Source organism: Hemibagrus wyckioides, linkage group LG02 (genome assembly GCF_019097595.1).
Source record: "Hemibagrus wyckioides isolate EC202008001 linkage group LG02, SWU_Hwy_1.0, whole genome shotgun sequence".
NCBI classification, from domain to species: domain Eukaryota; kingdom Metazoa; phylum Chordata; class Actinopteri; order Siluriformes; family Bagridae; genus Hemibagrus; species Hemibagrus wyckioides.
In genome coordinates, this window is record NC_080711.1 from 20,911,628 (window position 1) to 20,933,495 (window position 21,868).

General features: G+C 36.2%; 2 gene segments (V, D, J or C); both read left to right on the forward strand.

The window, feature by feature from the left end:
* Positions 1 to 1,183: 1,183 nt before the first annotated feature.
* On the forward strand, positions 1,184 to 2,496 carry LOC131342777 (immunoglobulin heavy variable 3-74-like). The segment is given in 2 exon segments: positions 1,184 to 1,649; positions 1,742 to 2,496. Coding segments are annotated over 2 exon segments (363 nt in total).
* A 2,097-nt stretch (positions 2,497 to 4,593) lies between these two features.
* Positions 4,594 to 5,045, forward strand: LOC131343171 (Ig heavy chain V region 914-like). The segment is given in 2 exon segments: positions 4,594 to 4,639; positions 4,729 to 5,045. Coding segments are annotated over 2 exon segments (363 nt in total).
* Positions 5,046 to 21,868: the final 16,823 nt, after the last annotated feature.

Here is a 21,868-nt window from a genome sequence, read left to right on the forward strand (position 1 = left end):
AGAGTCCTAGAGTCATTAATTACATTGAATTAAGCTGCAGGTGACTGGCCACTACAAGGACATCAGTAGTGTTTAAAACCCATTGTCCATTTGCACAGTGGAGAGATTATGCTGGCTGTTTACAGAGTGTACTGACTTTAACAAGTGTAGTTATTTGTTTGCTTTTTAATTGAAGATCAGACATTTTACAGTTCATGCAGATGCCCTTATAATTCCAGAAGGTTGACAAACTTAAATACATTTATGAATATTATTTGCATTACAGTTTAATGATTGTTATACAAACAGGATGCACCTGTTCTTTTAGCTGCCCTGCTGCCTGTGGTTTCTTACAGTGAAACTACCATAAAATGATTTACAAAAGAAATATGAAAAACAAATTCATATATTTATATCATTTGTTTATTTTATTTAATTGCATCATTTTAATTTATTTTATTTAATTGCCTAGAACTAATTCTTATTACCTGTTCCAGCTTAGTCTTTTGAAAGTGACCTACAGCTCTGGAAAAAAGACACCACTACAAAATAATCAGTTTCTTATGTTTTTTTCTTACAGGGTCATGTATTGGTAAGATGAACAGGTTTGTTTCATTTTTTGTGAACTGCTGACAATATTTCTCCTAAATTCAAAATATAACTATTGTTATTTAGAGTGTATATTTAAAGGAAATGGCAACATATCAAAATAACTCATGCAGTATTTGCAGAGCTTTAATAACTCAAATAAAACAAAATGCAAATAATTTGTAAAAAAAAAAAGTGTTAATGCTTTGGCTAAATAACATTAAGAAATCAGAATTTGGTGGAATATCCCTGATTTGCATGCGTTTTGGCTCCATGCTCTCCACCAGTTTCTCACATTGCTGTTGGGGAACTTTATACCACTCTTTTTTTGCAAAAAAGCAAACAGCTCAGCTTTGCTTGATGGTTTATGACCATCCATCTTCCTCTTGATGACATTCCAGAGGTTTTCAGTAGGGTTCAAGGCAGTGGTATCTTATTTTTTTCAAGGGCTGTATAACAGATTAGGGGTTCTTAATAAGTAACTAAAGACAAATGCAGGTTATTAATGGCTGGAACAAGGCAACATGACACCCCACTGAGAGGAGGGGAGGGAACTCAATGCACCATCTCCTTCAGATGCACATGAATATATTAAACATGGAAACTCAGTCATTCATGGTCACCAGTTCACCAAATAACCCCATTAATATTGTCTTAGCTTCCCCATGGCTGGCTAACCCATTATTCCTTGGAAAAAAAGGTGAGGTTGTGTCTTAGAACCCAGCCTGCTTAAACCTTATCTGTCTCTTTCTTCTCAAGCCAATCATGTAGAAGGCCCTAAAACCCAGAACAAAGTGAAGATTTCAACACTTCACTTTCAAGACTGACCTCACAGAAGTTTTCAGTCAAGTCACTGTACCAAAGTTACCACCTCACTGACCCTGGAACTGCTCCAATGAGCTTCTGACAGAGAATGCTTATCAACGTCAATGGTTTCTGGCATCATGATGCAAATCCAGATTGCTGAGTGTCACTGCAGTATTTATGTGAAGCTGAGCCAAGTGGAGCAATTGAGTCTCATCAACACTCACCATGAATGAAGATCCCACTCTCTTTATTCCTGCTACTAATCAGCCTCATTGGTGAGTTTCTTAATTAACCTTTGATTAAGTTGTTTATTTGCAGGTATCTGTATTAAATATTGATTAATCTAATATTTTCCTTACTCTACTAGGTGTGAAATGTCAAAGTCTTGAGTCATTACAAACAACCATGCAGAAGAAACCTGGCGACACGCTGAGTCTCTCCTGCAGAGGATCTGGATTCACTTTTAGCAGCTACCAAATGCACTGGATCAGACAGCAGGCAAACAAACCACTGGTGTGGATGGGGTACATCTATACTGATGGCAGTAAAACTGGATATAGTACATCTTTTGAAGGGAGAACAGAAATCACCAGAGATAATTCCAACAGCATGGTGTATCTGAAACTCTCTGGGGTGACAGCAGAAGACACAGCTGTGTATTACTGTGCCCGAAGAGCACTGTAGCAGAAATGTGAGGAAACACTGTACAAAAACACTAGCATTGCTGCTGATTCATTTCATCTGGCCAATAGGTTTCAGAGACCAAACCATCTCTTCTATTTAAATAATGAATCTCCAGAGCAGCATTGTTTAAATAAGGGTTTATGATTTCCTCATTTATTTCATATAGATAATAAATGTTGCATAAATGCTTTTTCATGGAAGGATAATAAAAATGATCATTTAAAAATTAGATAAAAAATGTTTAGATTATTCATTTATTTCTTATTACTTTTAGTAATTATGACAGAATGCAAACATTTAGTAGTCTTTCATTAACATCAAATGCATTTTGTACTTTTGTCTTCCACTAAAACCTGAAGAGAACTGAATTTCTACAAATAGCTCAATAATGAAACTATGGGGTTTGATATGTGGCTTGATCTGGGGCTATCTCAGATATCTCTCACACACACATTTGTGGGTTTCAAGGCAGTGATGCAATTACTTCTCCATTGCAAGTTTCCTTAGAAAATTTTCATTGTGTCTTTAATTTAAACAATTTCAATATTAACATTGAAAAACTCTATTCAAACTATCAAACAGTAAGCAGCACTCTTATGTCTCTCCTGAAGCATCACACACTTCAATTTAATAAATATCATCAAACACTGAATCTCTTATAGTCAAATTCTCACAGAGGACCAACAAATGGAAAAAAATACGATAAATAAATAGTTTCAGTCACTGATTACTGAACATATCCAACACTACTGAAAACAAATCAGCAGTGGTGGGCCGTCAGGGTCAGCAAGTCCTTCTCTGCTGGCCTAAACAGCAGTGATCTGAATCACTGACTTGCATTTTAATATATTTAATATATTTTTCCATGAATGTGTATTAAATTATTCCCAATAGTCTATTCTCTACATTTCAGAGCTTTTCTCTTGGTTGCGCTGCTTCCAGTAGTGTATATTTATGATAAGAATATTTATCCAATCATATTTCAGCCAGTGGCTGACATCATGTGTTCCCAGAATGAAAATCTGCCTTAAGGCCTTCAGAATTAATAGTGCAGGCGCCTGGAGCTTAAAATAAGTGGCAATGAAATTGTTACGTTAACCAATCAGATTTTGAGTTGGCGTCACTGGGGCCATCTAGCAGGCATACGTTTACGTCAGCAATTTCCCGTCCTTTGATTGGATAATTGGAGTAGTCAGAGGCAGCGACCCGCCCATATACATTGTTTCTATATTCACTGTGTCTCATTTCGGATGCTGCGTCCTCCGGAGATTGCAGTTTGCTGCTTAAGGCATCAAGAATGTCTTTTTTGAGAAAAGTAACCGTAATAAAATTGACTATTCCTTGTGAGGTGTGAAATACTGTAGACTAATTTCTTTTTTACTTTGCTATTTAACAGTTCATTAGTATCTATTGCTGTGGCATCCAGGAGCGATTCTAGAATTTTCATTTAAGGGGGGCTGTAGGGTATAATAGTATTCCAGTATACAGCATTCCACTGTATTGCATAGATGTGTATCACATTTGAGTACTGAATAAGCCTGATCACACACACATACACACACACACTCACACACACATACACACACACACTTGTCCTCTGATCCTCGCTCTGCGACGCCGCGGTCTGCAAATGGAACGAGCTGAAAGACGGGGAAGAGCCGAAGTCTTTCGCCGTTTCATATGAAGTTTAAAGGGGACTGAGGCAATCAAGAATTTGTGTACAGTTTATGGAGAATCGCTGAATTTTAGGAGGGCTGAGTAGAAATGTTAGGGGGGCTAAAGCTCCCCTAAAATGGGCTAGCGATGTCCATGGTGGCGTCATAATGATGGTATAGAGGTGGATTAATTCAGGAAGGACACCAGTGAAGGCCTAGGTGTGAGATGCACGGCCCGCCACTGCAAATCAGTAATCAAATAAAAAAAAACATCAGTCAAGTTTTCAAGCACAACAAAGTGGAGAGCTTTGCTATTTGTGGATTCTCAATAACAAATTGTCTTATTAACTTCAAGAAAGAGAAAAGAGAGAGTCTAGTGAAGAAGCAACTGTATATAGCTGCTATAACATAAGTGATAATGGGAAATTAAATGTTTTACAGACATTTCACAATATAATAGAATATAATTATGAACAAAATAAATGTACAACATATTGTTCAGCACTTAATACAACTGGGATATTATAATTAAAGTAAAAACGCTGATTTAGGTTGTATTGTGAAAAAAAATAATAACTTCAAGGTGTGAGCTCTGACATCACGGCACTGTCACTGATCATTTTCTTGTAACAGCACACACCAAACTTTTTTTATCCCTTCTTTCTGTTATCTTATTTATACTATATTATGTGGTTTCCATACTTTTAGGTATTTAAAATAAGAAAGATTAGAAATGTTTAAGAAAAGCTTTTCTCCTATAAAAGAATTCAAAATCTTTTTAGCCTAAGATAAGGAGTGTCTCTATGCAAATGTCCTTCCCTGTTATATATTTAAGCAACAAAGACCAACAGCTTTTACTTCTTCTGCTTCAACACACACCATGATCTCTACATCCCTACTGCTGCTGCTGCTGGCAGCCGTACACTGTAAGTGTTTTTACATTTGACATGTAATACAGTTTTGATTCCTTAAAGCTTTTCACTTTTACATCATTAAAATAAGTTTTCTTTAACAGGTGTTCACTGTGTTGAGCTGATCCAGACCGGATCCAGAGTATTAACTCCTGGTCAGTCACTGACTCTGACCTGTAAAGTGTCTGGATATTCATTAACTGATAGCAGCTACTGTACAGGCTGGATACGACAACCTGCAGGAAAAACTCTGGAGTGGATCGGACGTATATGTTCTAGCGGTGGCACTGGCTACAGTGAGAAACTGAAAAGCAGGTTTCAGGTTTCCAGAGACACGTCCAGCAGCACAGTGACATTAACAGGACAGAACATGCAGACTGAAGACACAGCTGTGTATTACTGCGCTCGTGATCCACAGTGAGACAAATAAACAACATCCCTGTACAAAAACTCCTCATCCAGTGTTCATTATAACAGAATGTCCACAAGACACAACACTGATCTATAGAAGTCTTAATATAAAAACAATAATCCCACAAATGAGATCAAAGAGTTAGTAATGTTGTCAGTAATGTTGATTTAAAACCAATATTATCTCTAATATTGCTGCACATCATAAACACTAATATAATTATATCACTATCCTGAACTCTATATACTGTAGTGTCTTTGGCTAACAGTAATCACCTAAACAAATTAGAATTAGTGTGATCATGTGTAAAAGCATTTTGACATGACTTTTGAGATGTACAATTCTTCCATTATGATAATAATCCTCAAAGATAAATTTAGTATTTAATAAAAATAATAATATATAAATAATAAATACTATTTCCACTTTCCACATACGATCAACATGTCCTCCATCAGATGAATCTCTTATGAATTAAATATAGCTTTAAGGCCTGTGATGGTTGCTCTCTCTTTACTCACACACATCCACCCAACATTTTGAGGTTTAAAGGCTCAAATCCACAGCCTCTGGATTTGACTTTGGTGCCTCTTAGATGTCTTGGATCAGACAGGCACCTGGAAAAGGACTGGAATTGATTGCAAAAGGGATTCCAGTTTTGGGATGCTTCACCATCTCCAGAGACAACAGTAAGAAGCAGGTGTATCTCAGGATAAACAGCAAGAGGACAGAAAACACTGCAGTTTATTTTTGTAACCATGTACCACAGTGATACTTGCCCTTAGACATCAGGACAAAAACACATACTTGCTTTAGTCACATGACAAACCCACATTTTCAAAAGCAGTGGATTCATGGAAGTCAACAAGCCAAATGTTTACAGTGTCTTTGACTTACATGCTGACTTTTACTGGACTGCTGTGAACATTGTCTGGACTGTGATACAATACTTTTGTAAGATTATTTAATTCATGTCTGAATATACACAATACCACAGCACCATAATACACATGGGTTTGAAATTGACATTGATATTAAATTCTTTAAGTCTGTAATGAGCTTCTGTCAGTATTGAAGTTCTCCTTTCATACTGTTTTGAAGTGTGAGACCTATGCAAGTAGTTGTTCACAAAACTAAGAAAGAGAGCTCAATGTCATTATCAATGAGACTTATACTGATCTCTATGACTCGCCTCTGTGTTAAGAAGATCATCTGAAACAAGCAATATTTCCTGAATTTTTTTATTATATGGAGACTAATAAAAAGTATATGTAAAAAAACACTCTATCTTATGCAATTACAGTATATTGATCTGACTAAGACATTTAATAAGAAGATAAATGTTGAGGTCAGAAGGTAAACATTGTGACAATAATAAAAGGCACCAGGCTGATCTGAGGAGGTTTTTGTACAGGCCCTGCAGTTTTCTGTATCATTGTGTTATGGTAGCGCACACAATAATACACAGCTGTGTCTTCCATCTGCAGATTCTGACCATGGAGAGTCACCGTGTTACTGGAGGTGTCCTGTGCGATGCTGAACCTGTCTTTCAGTGACTCTGTGTACCCTGTGCTTCCACTGCTACAAATGACTCCAATCCACTGTATATTTTTCCCAGTGGCATGTCGAATCCATGACAATGGTCAAAGCCTGTCCATGCTGGACATTCACATGATCTGGCTGAGCAAAATTGATTGTGCCAAAAACAACTGCAATAAAAAATGTAAAAAGTACATATTAATCAAATTTCTCTAAAAAATCTCAAGAACAATTACACAAAGTACAACGATAGATGCTTTAAACAAATGTGTGAACTTACAAGATGCAGATATGCACAGCACCAGGAAATAAACAAGCAGCATGTTTGCTCTTGAGGCTGTACTGGTGGGATCTGCTCTTTGGTCATCAGGCTTTATTGAGGTGTAGTCAGGGACAGAGTTTATATAATGTTAGCGCACGCAAAATGGCTCTTTTCCTGTTTTGGTGTACAGGTTGAAGGGGCTGCTGGATATAGCTGTGATATTTCCTAATGTAATAGGTAGACTGTTTTTTTTTTACCTTAAACATCATGTGTATTATACAATAATTAGAATCAGGAATTTATTTAACATCAAAATATAACATTTAGATATCTGGTAGCATTTCGTTTGCATTTATCGAGAAGCCAAAATGCCAATGATCTTATGTTCATCATAATTTGTTGTCAAAGTTTGTAATTAGTTATAAATTCTTTTCATAGAGCATTTTTAGTTATTGTTAGCTAAGCAGGTGTGTTGTATTTCTGTTAAAATTATACAATGTCTGTAAAATCAGATTTACATTTTTTTTTTCAACGAAACCCTCATTCCAGGATACAGTATAAATTATTATTAAATTATAATTCTCTACTTGTTTGTTTTTATGCCTCTAGATGTCAGTCTTTGTAAAGAAGCCCTTCTCAGTATATTTTAACACATTCAGCATCTCTCTCTTTAAACACTCTAATCATTCTCCAGCTTCATTTAACTCAAATAACAGATAATTGCTTTTTTGGGACTCTGCAAAAGTGATCTATATTTAACAACAATATTCAGTTTATTTTATAAATTCTACAGTTATACTCACTTTTTGGGGTTTTATAAAATATTTAGAAAATAAATGATAAATGAGCAGGATCAGGAAAGTTTGTGTATTTATGCTTAGCATAGTGCAATAATAATTCAATACAAGCAGCAGGAGTGTTAGGGCACACTAGAAAATACCACAAGAATAACAGTTAATGACCTGAAAATGTGAAACATACAGTAAGCTTCGTCTCGGCTGTTCCTCTGTGAATGTTTTTATATCTCTAGTGGGCGTGTCATGCAAATGAAATCCTGCATTTGAACCATTTATGCTGAAACATTCAGCCCAACAACATACCAGCAGTTTGTGTTCATTTACAGCAGCAGGAATCATTTTAATTCTTTGAGATGGGACTAGGCAGTGTTCTGAGTTACTTTACTCTAGCAATGTTTATTCATTGTTAGTATTATTATTTATTTCATATAGAGAATCATTTTAAGGATTTTTCATATTTGCTTTTTTAACATGAACACAAATGTTTGTATGTTCTTGCAGATTCTTGCAGTCAGACACTGATCGAGTCTGATCCAGTGATCATCAAACCTGATCAGTCTCATAAACTGACCTGCACAGCCTCTGGATTAGACATTAGTGGCTATTACCTGGCTTGGATCAGACAGGCGCCTGGAAAAGGACTGGAATGGGTTGCAAGCATCTACAGTAGTAGCATATATTACTCCAGTGCAGTTCAGGGCCGCTTCACCATCTCCAGAGACGACAGTAAGAAGCAGGTGTATCTGCAGATGAACAGCATGAGGACAGAAGACACTGCAGTTTATTACTGCGCCCGACACACAGTGATACTTCCCCTTAGACATCACTACAAAAACACATACTTGCTATAGTCACATGACAAACCCACATTTTCATTTTCATGGAGGTCAAACAATCTAAATGTTTAATCTAAATGAGTCAGTTTACTGGATTACTGGATTGTTGTGAACATTGTCGGGACATTTACACTGATGCAAAGTTCCATACTTCAATTCAGAATTCATGCAATAAAAATATAAGCAACACACACAACAGTGTAGCTTTCCTGCATCCTTCAGGAGTCTGTGTAATGAGATCCAGTCAGTATAAATATTTTCCCTACATGCTGTTTAAACACAGAAATATTTCACAATATGACAGAGTGAGAACTATGTAAACAGTTTAGAGTTTAAAAGTCATTTACATCATGAGTTTAACTTTACTTATCCAGTTTTAAATAAATATAAAGTAACGTAAGCACCAAAGAACATTTTTCACTGTGATTATTAAAAGCTGTAGAACACCATCATAACAATATGTAAATGAATATGCAAAATCTTCCCCTTACAGCTACATATAGAGAAATATCAGCCACGGTCACTGTGGGCTAATAGCATTATATCATTATAAAATAACATTACCTAGTTCTACTCTCTTCCAGATTCTTATGGACAGTCCCTGACTTCCTCTGCTTCTGTGGTGAAGAGACCTGGAGAGTCGGTCACTCTGTCCTGTACTGTCTCTGGATTCTCAATGAGCTACTACATGAACTGGATCCGTCAGAAACCAGGACAAGGACTGGAGTGGATCGGATACATTGACAGTGGCACTAGCACTGGATTCGCTCAGTCACTGCAGGGCCAGTTCTCCATCACTAAAGACACCAGTAAAAACATGCTGTACCTAGAAGTGAAGAGTCTGAAAGCTGAAGACACGGCAGTTTATTACTGTGCACGAGACTCACACTGACACAACAGACTCCAGAGCTGTAAAAAAACTTACACAAGCACGTCCTCATGAGCTGTAAATATTCCCTCAGCAGGAAGCTGCACCCCAGAGACATTTATTATGCAGAACAACATCCATTCACACTCAGCACTCAGATCTTTCTCTCTATTCCAATCTTGTTTTTTTTTAGTAGTTATTAATATTAATAATAATAATCCCCATTGTAATCTATCACATTTACATGGACAATGCTCTAGGACAATGATTCTGATGACTAGTTGTGACTATATACTGTACTATTCATGATTTTATTCCTCCTATTTGTGATACCAGCTGCAGGAACACTACAGGTCAGTGGTTAATTTCCTGAATTTAGAAACACAGAGTCTGTTCAGCAGCACAGAACCTGACAAGAGATCACATGAAATGTACATGTTTTCTGCAGCATCATTACTACAAACTCCTAAATATAAAAATCATCTGTAGGGGGCAGCAGCACACTTGTTTTCAAGAAGGACTCCTGAAACTATGAAATCTAACAGCTGAAGGATGTTTATGCAAATTCACCCTATTATATAAAAAATCAGCCTCTTGCTCACCTGAAGTTTGTGTCACATGACTATATCAAAGATCTTTATCATGGAGCTGAGGGTCACTCAGTACCAGTGGCGGACCATCAGGGCCAGCAAACAGCAGTGATCTGATTCACTGACTTGCATGTTAATATATTTAATATATTTTTCCATGAATGTGTATTAAATTATTCCCAATAGTCTATTCTCTACATTTCATAGCTTTTCTCTTGGTTGCGCTGCTTCCAGTAGTGTATATTTATGATAAGAGTATTTATCCAATCATATTTCAGCCAGTGGCTGACATCATGTGTTGCCCAGCTCTAAGGCCTTCAGAATCAATAGTGCAGGCGCCCGTAGATTAAAATGAGTGGCAATGAAACTGCTCCATTAACCAATCAGATTTCGAGTTGGCGTCACGGGGTCATCTAGCAGGCATACGATTACGTCAGCAATTTCATGTCTTGTGATTGGATAATTGGAGTTGTCAGAGGCGGCGAACCACATAAACTAAATAAAATATATATATTTTATCTCACAATGGCTGACAGAGGAGAAGAAATCGATTTGGTCACGGACATCCTTACAAATACATTTTCAAGGCGGACATTTTAAGAAAATCCTTTTGATTCTTCAAAATAGTTGGTAAGCTTTTTCAGGAACCATTTATGCTTTTGGGTTTTCTTTTTTTCTGGGTTTTCAGTTTGCCTTCATTCCAGATCCCCGGGGTGGACTGTGGTTTTGTTTTTTTTTTGCTGCAGTGAAAGGAAACTTGTGAGACTGAATTGTGTTAATGTGTTTTTTTTGCTATATGTAATGTAATTTTATTCATGTTCTCTACAAGAGCCTGTGACACAGCGCACTGTTATACAGTGTTTCTATATTCACTGTGTCTCATTTCAGATGCTGCGTCCTCCGGAGATTGCAGTTTGCTGCATACGGCATCAAGAATGACTTTTTTGAGAAAAGTAACCCTAATAAAATTGACTATTCCTTGTGAGGTGTGAAATACTGTAGACTAATTTCTTTTTTACTTTGTTATTTAATAGTTGATTAGTATCTATAGTGATGCTATGAAGGTGGATTAATTCAGTTAGGACACCAGTGAAGGCCTAGGTCTGAAATGCACGGCCCGCCACTGTTTATATCAATGTTGTGCATGAAAGGGTTAAGAATTCTCTCCAATTCTGCATTATCCTCAGAGGGAATTTGGGGCATTTTAATGGAATTAAAAAAAGAATCAAGTTCAGAACAGTTATAATCAATTTCAGACGAATACAGGGCTGTATAGAATTGTTCAAAGACCGAAATGATTTCCAACTCATCTTTGGTGATCCTGCCATCATCCCTACGAATAGATGTTATAGTATTTGTAGTTAAGTACTGTCTTATTTGTTGAGCAAGAATTTTCCCACATTTGTCCGAAAGTTTCTATAATTTAGAGCGAGATTGGAGCAAAAGTCTTTCTGTCTGTTCAGATGTTATTAGATCACTCTCTGTCTGTAGCTTTGTTCTTTCCTTTAACATTCAAAGGTCCAAATCTGAATTTTCATCAATGTCCAAGTTCTGGAACAATTGGTTACCATAAAACTTGGTTTTAAAAAGCATGCATAACATGCATAACAAATCAACACTATTATTGAAAAAAGTGCCTTTTGCGTTCAAAATACATTAATAACAAATGGCAAAACAAATAATTTAAAGTGTTCACATTTGTTATGAACAAAACACAACAAGAGGCAGGCTAAAAATAACATAATAGAGAGCAGTCTAATGTGAGAAAAGGCTCTGTCTGTCTTCCATCAGCTGCCTAAACCATGGCACAAAAGGAGTGGTTACTAGACGGGGACACTGGCCTAAATATTAGTCAAGCTGCTGCGGTATGAATTCTTCACAACATTCATTACTGAGAATACAGACTCGCACTGATAGGTCGACCCAGAGTTCAGTCTGCAGAGATGCCATGCTTGCCCATGGGAAGATGCTCTCGTTTCTTTTGACAACTCCTCAACATTCTTGTCCAGGAATGGAGATGGAATGCAGAGCAGCACTAGTCTGCCTACACTGAAGCCCTCAAAGCGCTCCCTGAAATTTTCAGCTAGCTTCTCCAAAAAGGAAAGATGGTGATGATGGTGATTGCCATTAGTCTGCTGGAGAAGAGTTGGAAAGTGGATATGTGGCCATGTGATGTCACTCTTAAAGATCTCCAGCCGCCTTTCAGAGGAGAGTCCTGCTGCCATCAGATCACACATGTTGCCTTTGCCCTGGAGCCTCTGATTCAGTTCATTTAGCTGAGATGTTATGTCCACTAAAAAGGCCACAAGCTCTATGCTATCATCATTCCTCAGAAAATCCAAGTAAAGGCTGGCTTTGACAAATCCATGTCCAAAACTTTCCTGATGACCCAAACCTCTCCAAGACTCTTCCCTTACTCAGCCACCTGACATTGTTATGGAGGAGTAAGTGATTATAAGCAGCATTTACCTGGTAAGAGAAAGAAAAAATAAATAAATAAATAAACAAACAAACAAATAAATACGAGATCTTTTGTGTTGCAGAAATATTCATAAAGTGAACACAAACACCTTGTAAATGCTGTAAATGTAAATGGTTTAAGTCTGGTGAAAGTAGATTTTGTTAATACTAGAACTGTTCTACTGTAAGTAGAACTTCTAACTTCCAAATGCATATAATAACATTTTCTCCTACATTTTATTGACAATTGAAAATGATTATATGCATAAAAATTCATAATGTCTGTGTTTTGTTTCGTAGTGGCGTGTGACATTTCCACTCTTCACAACTCCAACTGTCTCATTACAAATCAAACAGAACGGTTTTGTGTTGGATTTGGGCAAAATGAATGCATACCTCTCTGTCCAATTACCTTTGAAAACTCTATTTTCTTCATCAACTTTTCTTTTCCTGGAAACTGACATCCTCACCCATCCAATCACTCACTGTGGTGAAGTGTCACCCGATTACGTCAAACGTCATACACACACTAGATGTCATGACAACAATGTCAAAAACAAAACTTTTAATATCTTGCCTTCGCTTTCATTTTGGAACATCTTTAAAAAGACATTAAAAAACTAAACAGATGATTTACAAGTCTGACATGCGTTTATCAAAGTAGGAAATCCACACTTTTATTCACCAGAGTCCAGACTTTGAGAAGTGATGTAGGGTGTTTTTGAAGACCGATCCATAGTGGGGTGGAGCACACAGTTAAAATCCCCTCCTGGGATTAGTTTAGGTGAAGTCAAATTAGAAAAACTAGTTAAGAAATTTTTTTTAAATAATACATAGTCCCTATTAGGGACATAAATATTGTCTAATATCAGGGGAACATTATATAATGAACCTGTTGCTATTACAAATCTACCCCCCACCCAGCCCCACCCCCCCTATCTTTTGAACATTACTTACACAGAATGGTGTGTTTTCTCTTATAAGAATCACAGTCCCTCTGGATCTCTGTACATTTGCCCCACCCAAGATTTTTGTAGTTTATAATGATCAGCTGGTATTGAACACACCTTAAATACTGTACCAGATGATGGTAGCTATGTAGAAACTAATGAATTATTACTGTTTAATGTTTACAAAATAAACAGTTTAATTGTATTGTGTGTGTGTGTGTGTGTGTGTGTGTTTAATTTCAGAGAAAAAAGAATAATTATATTTATTTGGACATTTATCAAAAGAAAATTAATACTTAAAAATATCCAACAGAAAACAATATAATAAAATCTACTTATTTAATTCACAACAGGAAATTCTACAGACATTTAAGATTTCCTTCATATGTGGATGAAAGTGATGTTTCTGTCTGTAAAAATTTGACTACTTAATTAGTTTAATTAAATATAATTTATGATATATTATGAATCATATATTATGATTTATATTAAATATAATTAAATATTTTATTTATTAATTTATTTTTATTGAGGTTTATTTGAAAAGGGACCATGTACAATTATAAACATAAATGTGTCCATTTAATGCACCGAATTTAGCCAAAAGGCTAATTTTCATCCGAAAAGATCTAGTAGATCTTAAAAAATCTGCAGAGCGGATGTGTACAAAAACACGAAGTATGGGAGGGGCCAAACCATTTAGAATTTTATATACCATACACAAATTTGTAAAAAGCCTAAAATTATCGAAACTCAAAAAATTATATTTCTCCAAAACCCTACAGTGGTGATACTGGTTAGGCTTTTTGTCCAAAGTTTTTAAAGTCTGTTTATAAAGAGATCTTAAAGGTTTAATAACTGTTTCTCCTGCTTGACCCCAACATGTCGCACAATATGACAAATGAGAAAAAATTGTAGCATGCATGAGAGTCGTAGCTACGTCAGTGGGAAGACATTGTCTAATTTGTCTGAAATTTATCAAGTTATATTTTATAGTCCTCACCATTTTCTTTACATGCTTTTTGAAACTAAGCTTTGAATCCAACGTTAAACCAAGATAATTAAACTCTGACAATTTTCTCCATTTATAGAGATCTACATATCTACAATACTTGATATCTTCATGAAGGTTATGTTTAGTGGTAAGTACATTTTACTTGATACTCCTAAGTGAGTTGTACTTGTTATTCCAGCAGAAATATTTACTTAAAAAGTGCTAGTGCACATCGCTATGAGGATTTTTTCAAGTAAACCCTAAAAGGTTTTTGTTAAGTGTATGAACAGGGTACTGTGATTAGTAATTAGTAATTAGTAATGCTCTAAATTCCCCAGTCTACCTTATCCCACTGATTCTTAAGATGTTTTATAAACATACTTAACATGATTTGTAGGTTTATTATTATTTATATATTGTATTCGACTTTAACACTTTTGCTCATTATTGAAGACAATATGAAATATGTTCAAATTTGAGATAAATGTATACTATAGATGTATATTCTCTCCTGTGGGTTGGACATTTAAAATATCCATATTTTTTAACCTATAATACAAGATCAAGTTCATTTCTGGCTATTACTCATTTGCTGGATTGAACGGTTGCCACACATGAATACAAAAACGACAGAAAAATCATCCTAGGCCAAAAATGAAAATGAAAGGTGCAGTCGCATATGCAATATGATTGTACAATGGGATTTGACTATTGTTTACCAGCTCTTCTATGTGGAATTAAGTTACATTAAACGTGCAGCTATCTTTTTGGGAAGCTGAGCTCACTCTTGTTGTTTGAAATACACAATATTGCCAAAAGTTTTGGGACACCCAAATGATTGTCTTTAGGTGTCTTTCTAATCGCTTTAGAACTTACAAAGAGAGTGTGTGTGGAAAATGAATGACTTTAACCGGTACAGAGGACAAACAGGATCAAATCTCCTGTGTAGTTTAGCTAACAGAGCTAGTCGAAAGCTAAGGCGCTAACATTAGCCGGCGAAGGAGCATGTCCAGGAGATGCTGAAGGCCATGAAGGGAGTCTGAGCAACACTCCTCTAACACACACACACACACCTCTCTATCTCAGCCAGCTTAGAGTGATCAGGACATTTTAGGAAATCTATTGTTGGCTATTCAGTGGTCATTAGAATATAAAACTAAGATTAAACTCTGCACTTTTGCCCATTCATTTGTAGAACTGCTTTTGCTCTCCATTTTGTTTGATGATAGATTACTTGTAACTAATTTATAAGATTAAGCAACCCCCAAAATTTGAATAAAGTAATAAATGTCCTGGTCATACTTTAAACACATCTCTTTTCTTTCCCTTTCTTTCTCTCTCTACTTGCTCAAGACCTCCACTCTCCATTGTTATGAAGCTAAGACATTACAGCTCCATTATATCAGTGTCTCATTAAACCAGGCTGCTTCATCCACACAGTTTGATAAACTACATATTAAATAAATAATAATTTGTGAATGTATATCTTTTTACATTTTCAGGAAATGCTTCATGTCTTCCTAACGCCTAAACACTTACATCTAAATCAAAGCACTTCAAATTAAAATTTTTATTTGTCACATACAGAACGATACACAGTGATACGCAGTGAAATGATTACACAACTGTTTGCCTTTGAAAAAAGTAAAAGGAGATAAGGAAGCAAAATGCCAATTGAAGAGATAAAATATAAGATATAAAAATATAAAATATAAAAAAAAAATATTTTACAATAAAATAAAAATAAAATAAAGTATAAATATGTAAAAATATATAAAAATGTAAAAAGTATAACTGTATAAAGAAACTGTATAACACAGTGAGACAGAATAGTGGATTCCTCTTACAAAAACCTTATGAGACATGTTACACACATCCTCTCAATGCAACTAATAAATCATCTCAGTCACACTTTCACTTTTTTATTTTTTAAATAAAAAAGAAAACATTATTGAAAGACTGTTCATTCTAAACCATTATTAAACCTTTAATTTTACAGGATTTTTAACCAACAGTTGAATCAGTGTTTACTGAGTGGATTCAGGAATAATACAGCATGTTTCCAGCAGTGTGTTGTGTTTAACACACAGTCTGTTCTCACAGTGTGAGGTGCAATAATTGAAACAACTGAAGGAGGCAGCAGAGTTTAACAAATAAAGTGAAAAAAGTGAATCCACAACTTGTATTCTGTATGAGAATCATTCACTATCACTCATTATCAGACAAATATTCATTTATTTTTCATAGTTTAGGATTATTTGTGTTACATATTTCCTGAGACAGCATTTTATACAAACAGAATAAAAATTCATTCTATCTTCCTTTATCCCTCAAATGATTAATTGTTTCAGTGAAATGTTTACAGGTTAGATTTGTGTTTATGTGAGACATTGAAGGCTAAGACATGTTAGAGAAATGCTAAGAAATTCACTCAAAGTCTTCTGGATGAAGGACTTTGCCCCTTGTCGTTTCTTCAAAAAGGAAAGAGAAAAAAGAGAAGCAGATGCTTTAAATTATTCTATCATTCACAAAAATTTAACAACAGACAGGTTGTTTGCATGAGCTCCTGACTGAATGAATTAATGATTTGTGACCTGAATAAGACACACAGATGAAAAATGACAGTTTCTGAACAGACCAGAATGTTCTTCTGGGTGTTACAGTGATACACAGTGATGGATTAAAAAGTCATGAGATCTAATGAGTAAAGAGCAGTGATGAACCTGACAGCATGAAACACACCCAGAGTCTTACAGGAAGCTTTTTCTCATCTCAGCTGTTCCTCTGTGAATGTTTTTATATCTCTAGTGGGCGTGTCATGCAAATGAAATCCTGTATTTGAACCATTTATGCTGAAACATTCAGCCCAACAACATACCAGCAGTTTGTGTTCATTTACAGCAGCAGGAATCATTTTAATTCTTTAAGATGGGACTAGGCAGTGTTTTGAGTTACTTTACTCTAGCAATCTTCATTCAATGTTAGTATTATTATTTTAAATATAGTGAAACGTTTTATGGATTTTTTTATACTTTTTTTTTTTTTTAATTTTAACACCTATCTTTGTGTGTTCTTGCAGATTCCTGCAGTCAGACACTGATCGAGTCTGATCCAGTGATCATCAAACCTGATCAGTCTCATAAACTGACCTGCACAGCCTCTGGATTTAACTTTGGTAGCTACGACATGGTTTGGGTCAGACAGGCGCCTGGAAAAGGACTGGAATGGGTTGCATACATCTCAAATGGTGGTGGTAGCAAATATTACTCCAGTGCAGTTCAGGGCCGCTTCACCATCTCCAGAGACAACAGTAAGATGCAGGTGTATCTGCAGATGAACAGCATGAGGACAGAAGACACTGCAGTTTATTACTGCGCCCGTGACACACAGTGATACTTCCCCTTAGACATCAGTACAAAAACACATACTTGCTATAGTCACATGACAAACCCACATTTTCAGAAGCTGTGGATTCATGGAGGTCAAAGAACCAAAATATTTTGATTCTCTTTGACTTACCTGTTACCACTTGCTGATTTTTACTGGATTGTTCTAAATATTCCCTTAATATACATTAACTAATATTAATTTCCAAATTGATTGATTAGTTAAACCAATAGATTTACTATTTTTACCACTGATACTGTATCTGAGTGCTTTCTGTCTTTTTTAAACTGATAAAAATGCTCCACTTCTGAATTCCTACTTTATGTTTTTTTTGTTGCTCCATGTCGGATGCTTTTTATTGACAGCCAGAAGATTATAAACTTTTTCTCATGAATAACTCATTCTAGTTATTGATCATTTGAAAAGAGGAATTTTGTGCCTCTAGAGGGCAGTCTGTACAAACTCAACCACACAATCATTACATAAAGTGTCTTAGTACCCTGTGTTGATCTATTGTCTAATTTTATACAAATAAATGCCTGATTAAACCTTTATACGAAATGTGAATTTCTCTGCATACTTTAGTTTTTTCTTTCATTTAGAGAAAGTATTATTAAAAATGATCTAAAGTAAAGTGGATAATTACGGCTTCTCCGATTCTAATAAATAGCGAGAGTGAAACATTTAGTTGTTGCTTTTCTACACAGAACCTTATAATCATCCACACATCTATACAGTGAGCAGCATGTGGTTGTGGATTGAACACCTCCATAGTGGTCATGGACACTCCCTATTCAAATAGAGTCGTGTATAAACAGCATGTTCTTGACTGCTCTAGTTTCCAGTGAGCTCTGTGATAGATAACACTCCCATACACTTTAAATCTGGGTGAAGCAGAACTCAGAGAAGGATGATTTAGGACAGTGTATTTTACTGGTACTCATTTCATGTAAGTTTATGTTTTTTTTTTCTGTTGTGACTAATAGCATTATATCATTATAAAATAACATTACCTAGTTCTACTCTTCTCTTCCAGATCCTTATGGACAGTCCCTGACCTCCTCTGCTTCTGTGGTGAAGAGACCTGGAGAGTCAGTCACTCTGTCCTGTACTGTCTCTGGATTCTCAATGAGCAGCTACTACATGAACTGGATCCGTCAGAAACCAGGACAAGGACTGGAGTGGATCAGATACATTGACACTGGCACTGTATATATATATATATATATTTTATCATATTCACTTTTTCCTTTCTCTAAAAAAACTCTAATCATTCTCCAGTTTCATTTAACTCATTTAATTTAATTTAATTTAAATTCTACAATTATACTCACTTTTTGTGGTTTTATAGAGGATTTAAATATCTGGCAATGAAAAATAAGTAGGATCAGGAAGGTTCATGTAGCAGGAGTGTTAGGGCATGCTAGCAAATACTACAAAAATAGAAGTTAATGACATGACAGTAAGCTTTTTCTCTGTATGGCTATTTTGGTGTGAAACTTTTTTCACAATCTCTAGTGGGCGTGTCATGCAAACAAAATCCTGCATTTGAACCATTTATGCTGAAACATTCAGCCCAACATCATACCAGCAGTTTGTGTTCATTTACAGCAGAAGCTTTTTTTTCCTTGCTTTGAGATGGGACTAGGCAGAGTATTCAGTTACTTTACTCTAGCAATCTTCATTCAATGTTAGTTTCATTATTTACATTTTATTATTTGTTGCATACTTTTATCAAAAATATCTTCTTTTATTATTTTTTTATATAACTTAATACCTATTTTTTTGTATTATTTTATTTCAGATTCCTGCAGTCAGACACTGATCGAGTCTGATCCAGTGATCATCAAACCTGATCAGTCTCATAAACTGACCTGCACAGCCTCTGGATTTGACTTCAGTAGCTACTGGATGGCTTGGATCAGACAGGCGCCTGGAAAAGGACTGGAATGGGTTGCAATTATCTCATGTGAATACCTCTCTGTCCAATTACCTTTGAAAACTCTATTTTCTTCTTCAACTTTTCTTTTCCTGGAAACTGACATCCTCACCCATCCAATCGCTCACTGTGGTGAAGTGTCACCCGATTACGTCAAACGTCATACACACACTAGATGTCATGACAACAATGTCACGCAGGAAAACTTTTAATATCTTGCCTTCGCTTTCATTTTGGAACATCTTTAAAAAGACATTAAAAAAAACTAAACAGATGATTTACAAGTCTGACATCCGTTTATCAAAGTAGGACATCCACACTTTTATTCACCAGAGTCCAGACTTTGAGAAGTGATGTAGTGTTTTTGAAGACTGATCCATAGTGGGGTGGAGCACACAGTTAAAATCCCCTCCTGGGATTAGTTTAGGTGAAGTCAAATTGGAAAAACTGGTTAAGAAATTTTTTAAAAATAATACATAGTCCATAGACATACAGTGAAGGAAAAAAATTATTTGATCCCCTGCTGATGTTGTACGTTTGCCCACTGACAAAGAAATGATCAGTCTGTAATTTTAATGGTAGGTTTATCTGAACAGTGAGAGACAGAATAACAACAAAAAAATCCAGAAAAACACATTTCAGAAAAGTTCTACATTGATTTGCATTTTAATAAGTGAAATACGTATTTGATCCCCTATCAATCAGAAAGATTTCTGGCTCCCAGGTGTCTTTTATACAGGTAATGAGCTGAGATTACAGTAGGAGCACTCTCAGGGAGTGCTCTTAATCTCAGCTTGTTTACTGTATGAAAGACACCTGTCCACAGAAGGAAGCAATCAATCTGATTCCAAACTCTCCATCATGGTCTAGACCAAAGAGCTGTCCATAGATGTCAGGGACAAGATTGTAGACCTACACAAGGCTGGAATGAGCTAGAAGACCATCGCCAAGCAGCTTGGTGAGAAGGTGACAACAGTTGGTGGTGCGATTATTCCCAAATGGAAGAAACACAAAAGGACTGTCAATCTTCCTCGGTCTGGGGCTCCATGCAAGATCTCACCTCATGGAGTTTCAATGATCATGAGAACGGCGAGGAATCAGCCCAGAATTATGCTGGAGGATTTTATCAATGATCTCAAGGCAGCTGGGACCATAGTCACCAAGAAAACAATTGGTAACACACTACGCTGTGAAAGACTGAAATCCAGTAGCGCCCGCAAGGTCCCCCTGCTGAAGAAAGCACATGTACAGGCTCATCTGAGGTTTGCCAGTAAACATCTGAATGATTCAGAGGAGAACTGGGTGAAAGTGTTGTGGTCAAATGAGACCAAAATCTAGCTCTTTGGCATGAACTCAACTCGCCGTGTTTGGAGGAGGAGGAATGCTGCCTATGACCCCAAGTACACCATCCCCAGGTGACAGGACAACTGCACCGCATCAAAGGGACGATGGACGGGGCCATGTACCGTTAAATCTTGGATGAGAACCTCCTTCCCTCAGCCAGGGCAATGAAAATGGGTCGTGGATTGATATTCCAGCCTGACAATGACCCAAAACACACGGCCCAGGCAACAAAGGAGTGGCTCAAAAAGAAGCACATTAAGGTCCTGTAGTGGCCTAGCCAGTCTCCAGACCTTAATCCCATAGAAAATCTGTGGAGGGAGCTGAAGGGTCAGCCACAAAACCTTAATGACTTGGAGAGGATCTGCAAAGAGGAGTGGGCCCAAATTCCTTGAGATGTGAGATGTGTGTAAACCTGGTGGCCAACTACAAGAAATGTCTGACGTCTGTGATTGCCACCAAGTACTAAGTCATGCTTTGCAAAGGGGTCAAATACTTATTTCACTCAATAAAATGTAAATCAATGTATAACTTTTCTGAAATGTGTTTTTCTGGATTTTTTGTTTTTATTCTGTCTCTCACTGTTCAGATAAACCTACCATTAAAATTACAGACTGATCATTTCTTTGTCAGTGGGCAAACGTACAAAATCAGCAGGGGGTCAAATAATTTTTTCCCTCACTGTATTCATTTTTCTGCAAATGTAGAGGGGTTTGAATGACTGCCATTCAAGTGGTTGCCTCAAACTCAGTGGAACTGGAGTTTTGCTTCGCATTTTAGAGCCTGAAATAGAATTCTGATTGAACTGTGAAAATTGAATTACTGATGTGTGTGGAAGTTTATATAAAGACCAGTTGAAGGCAATTATT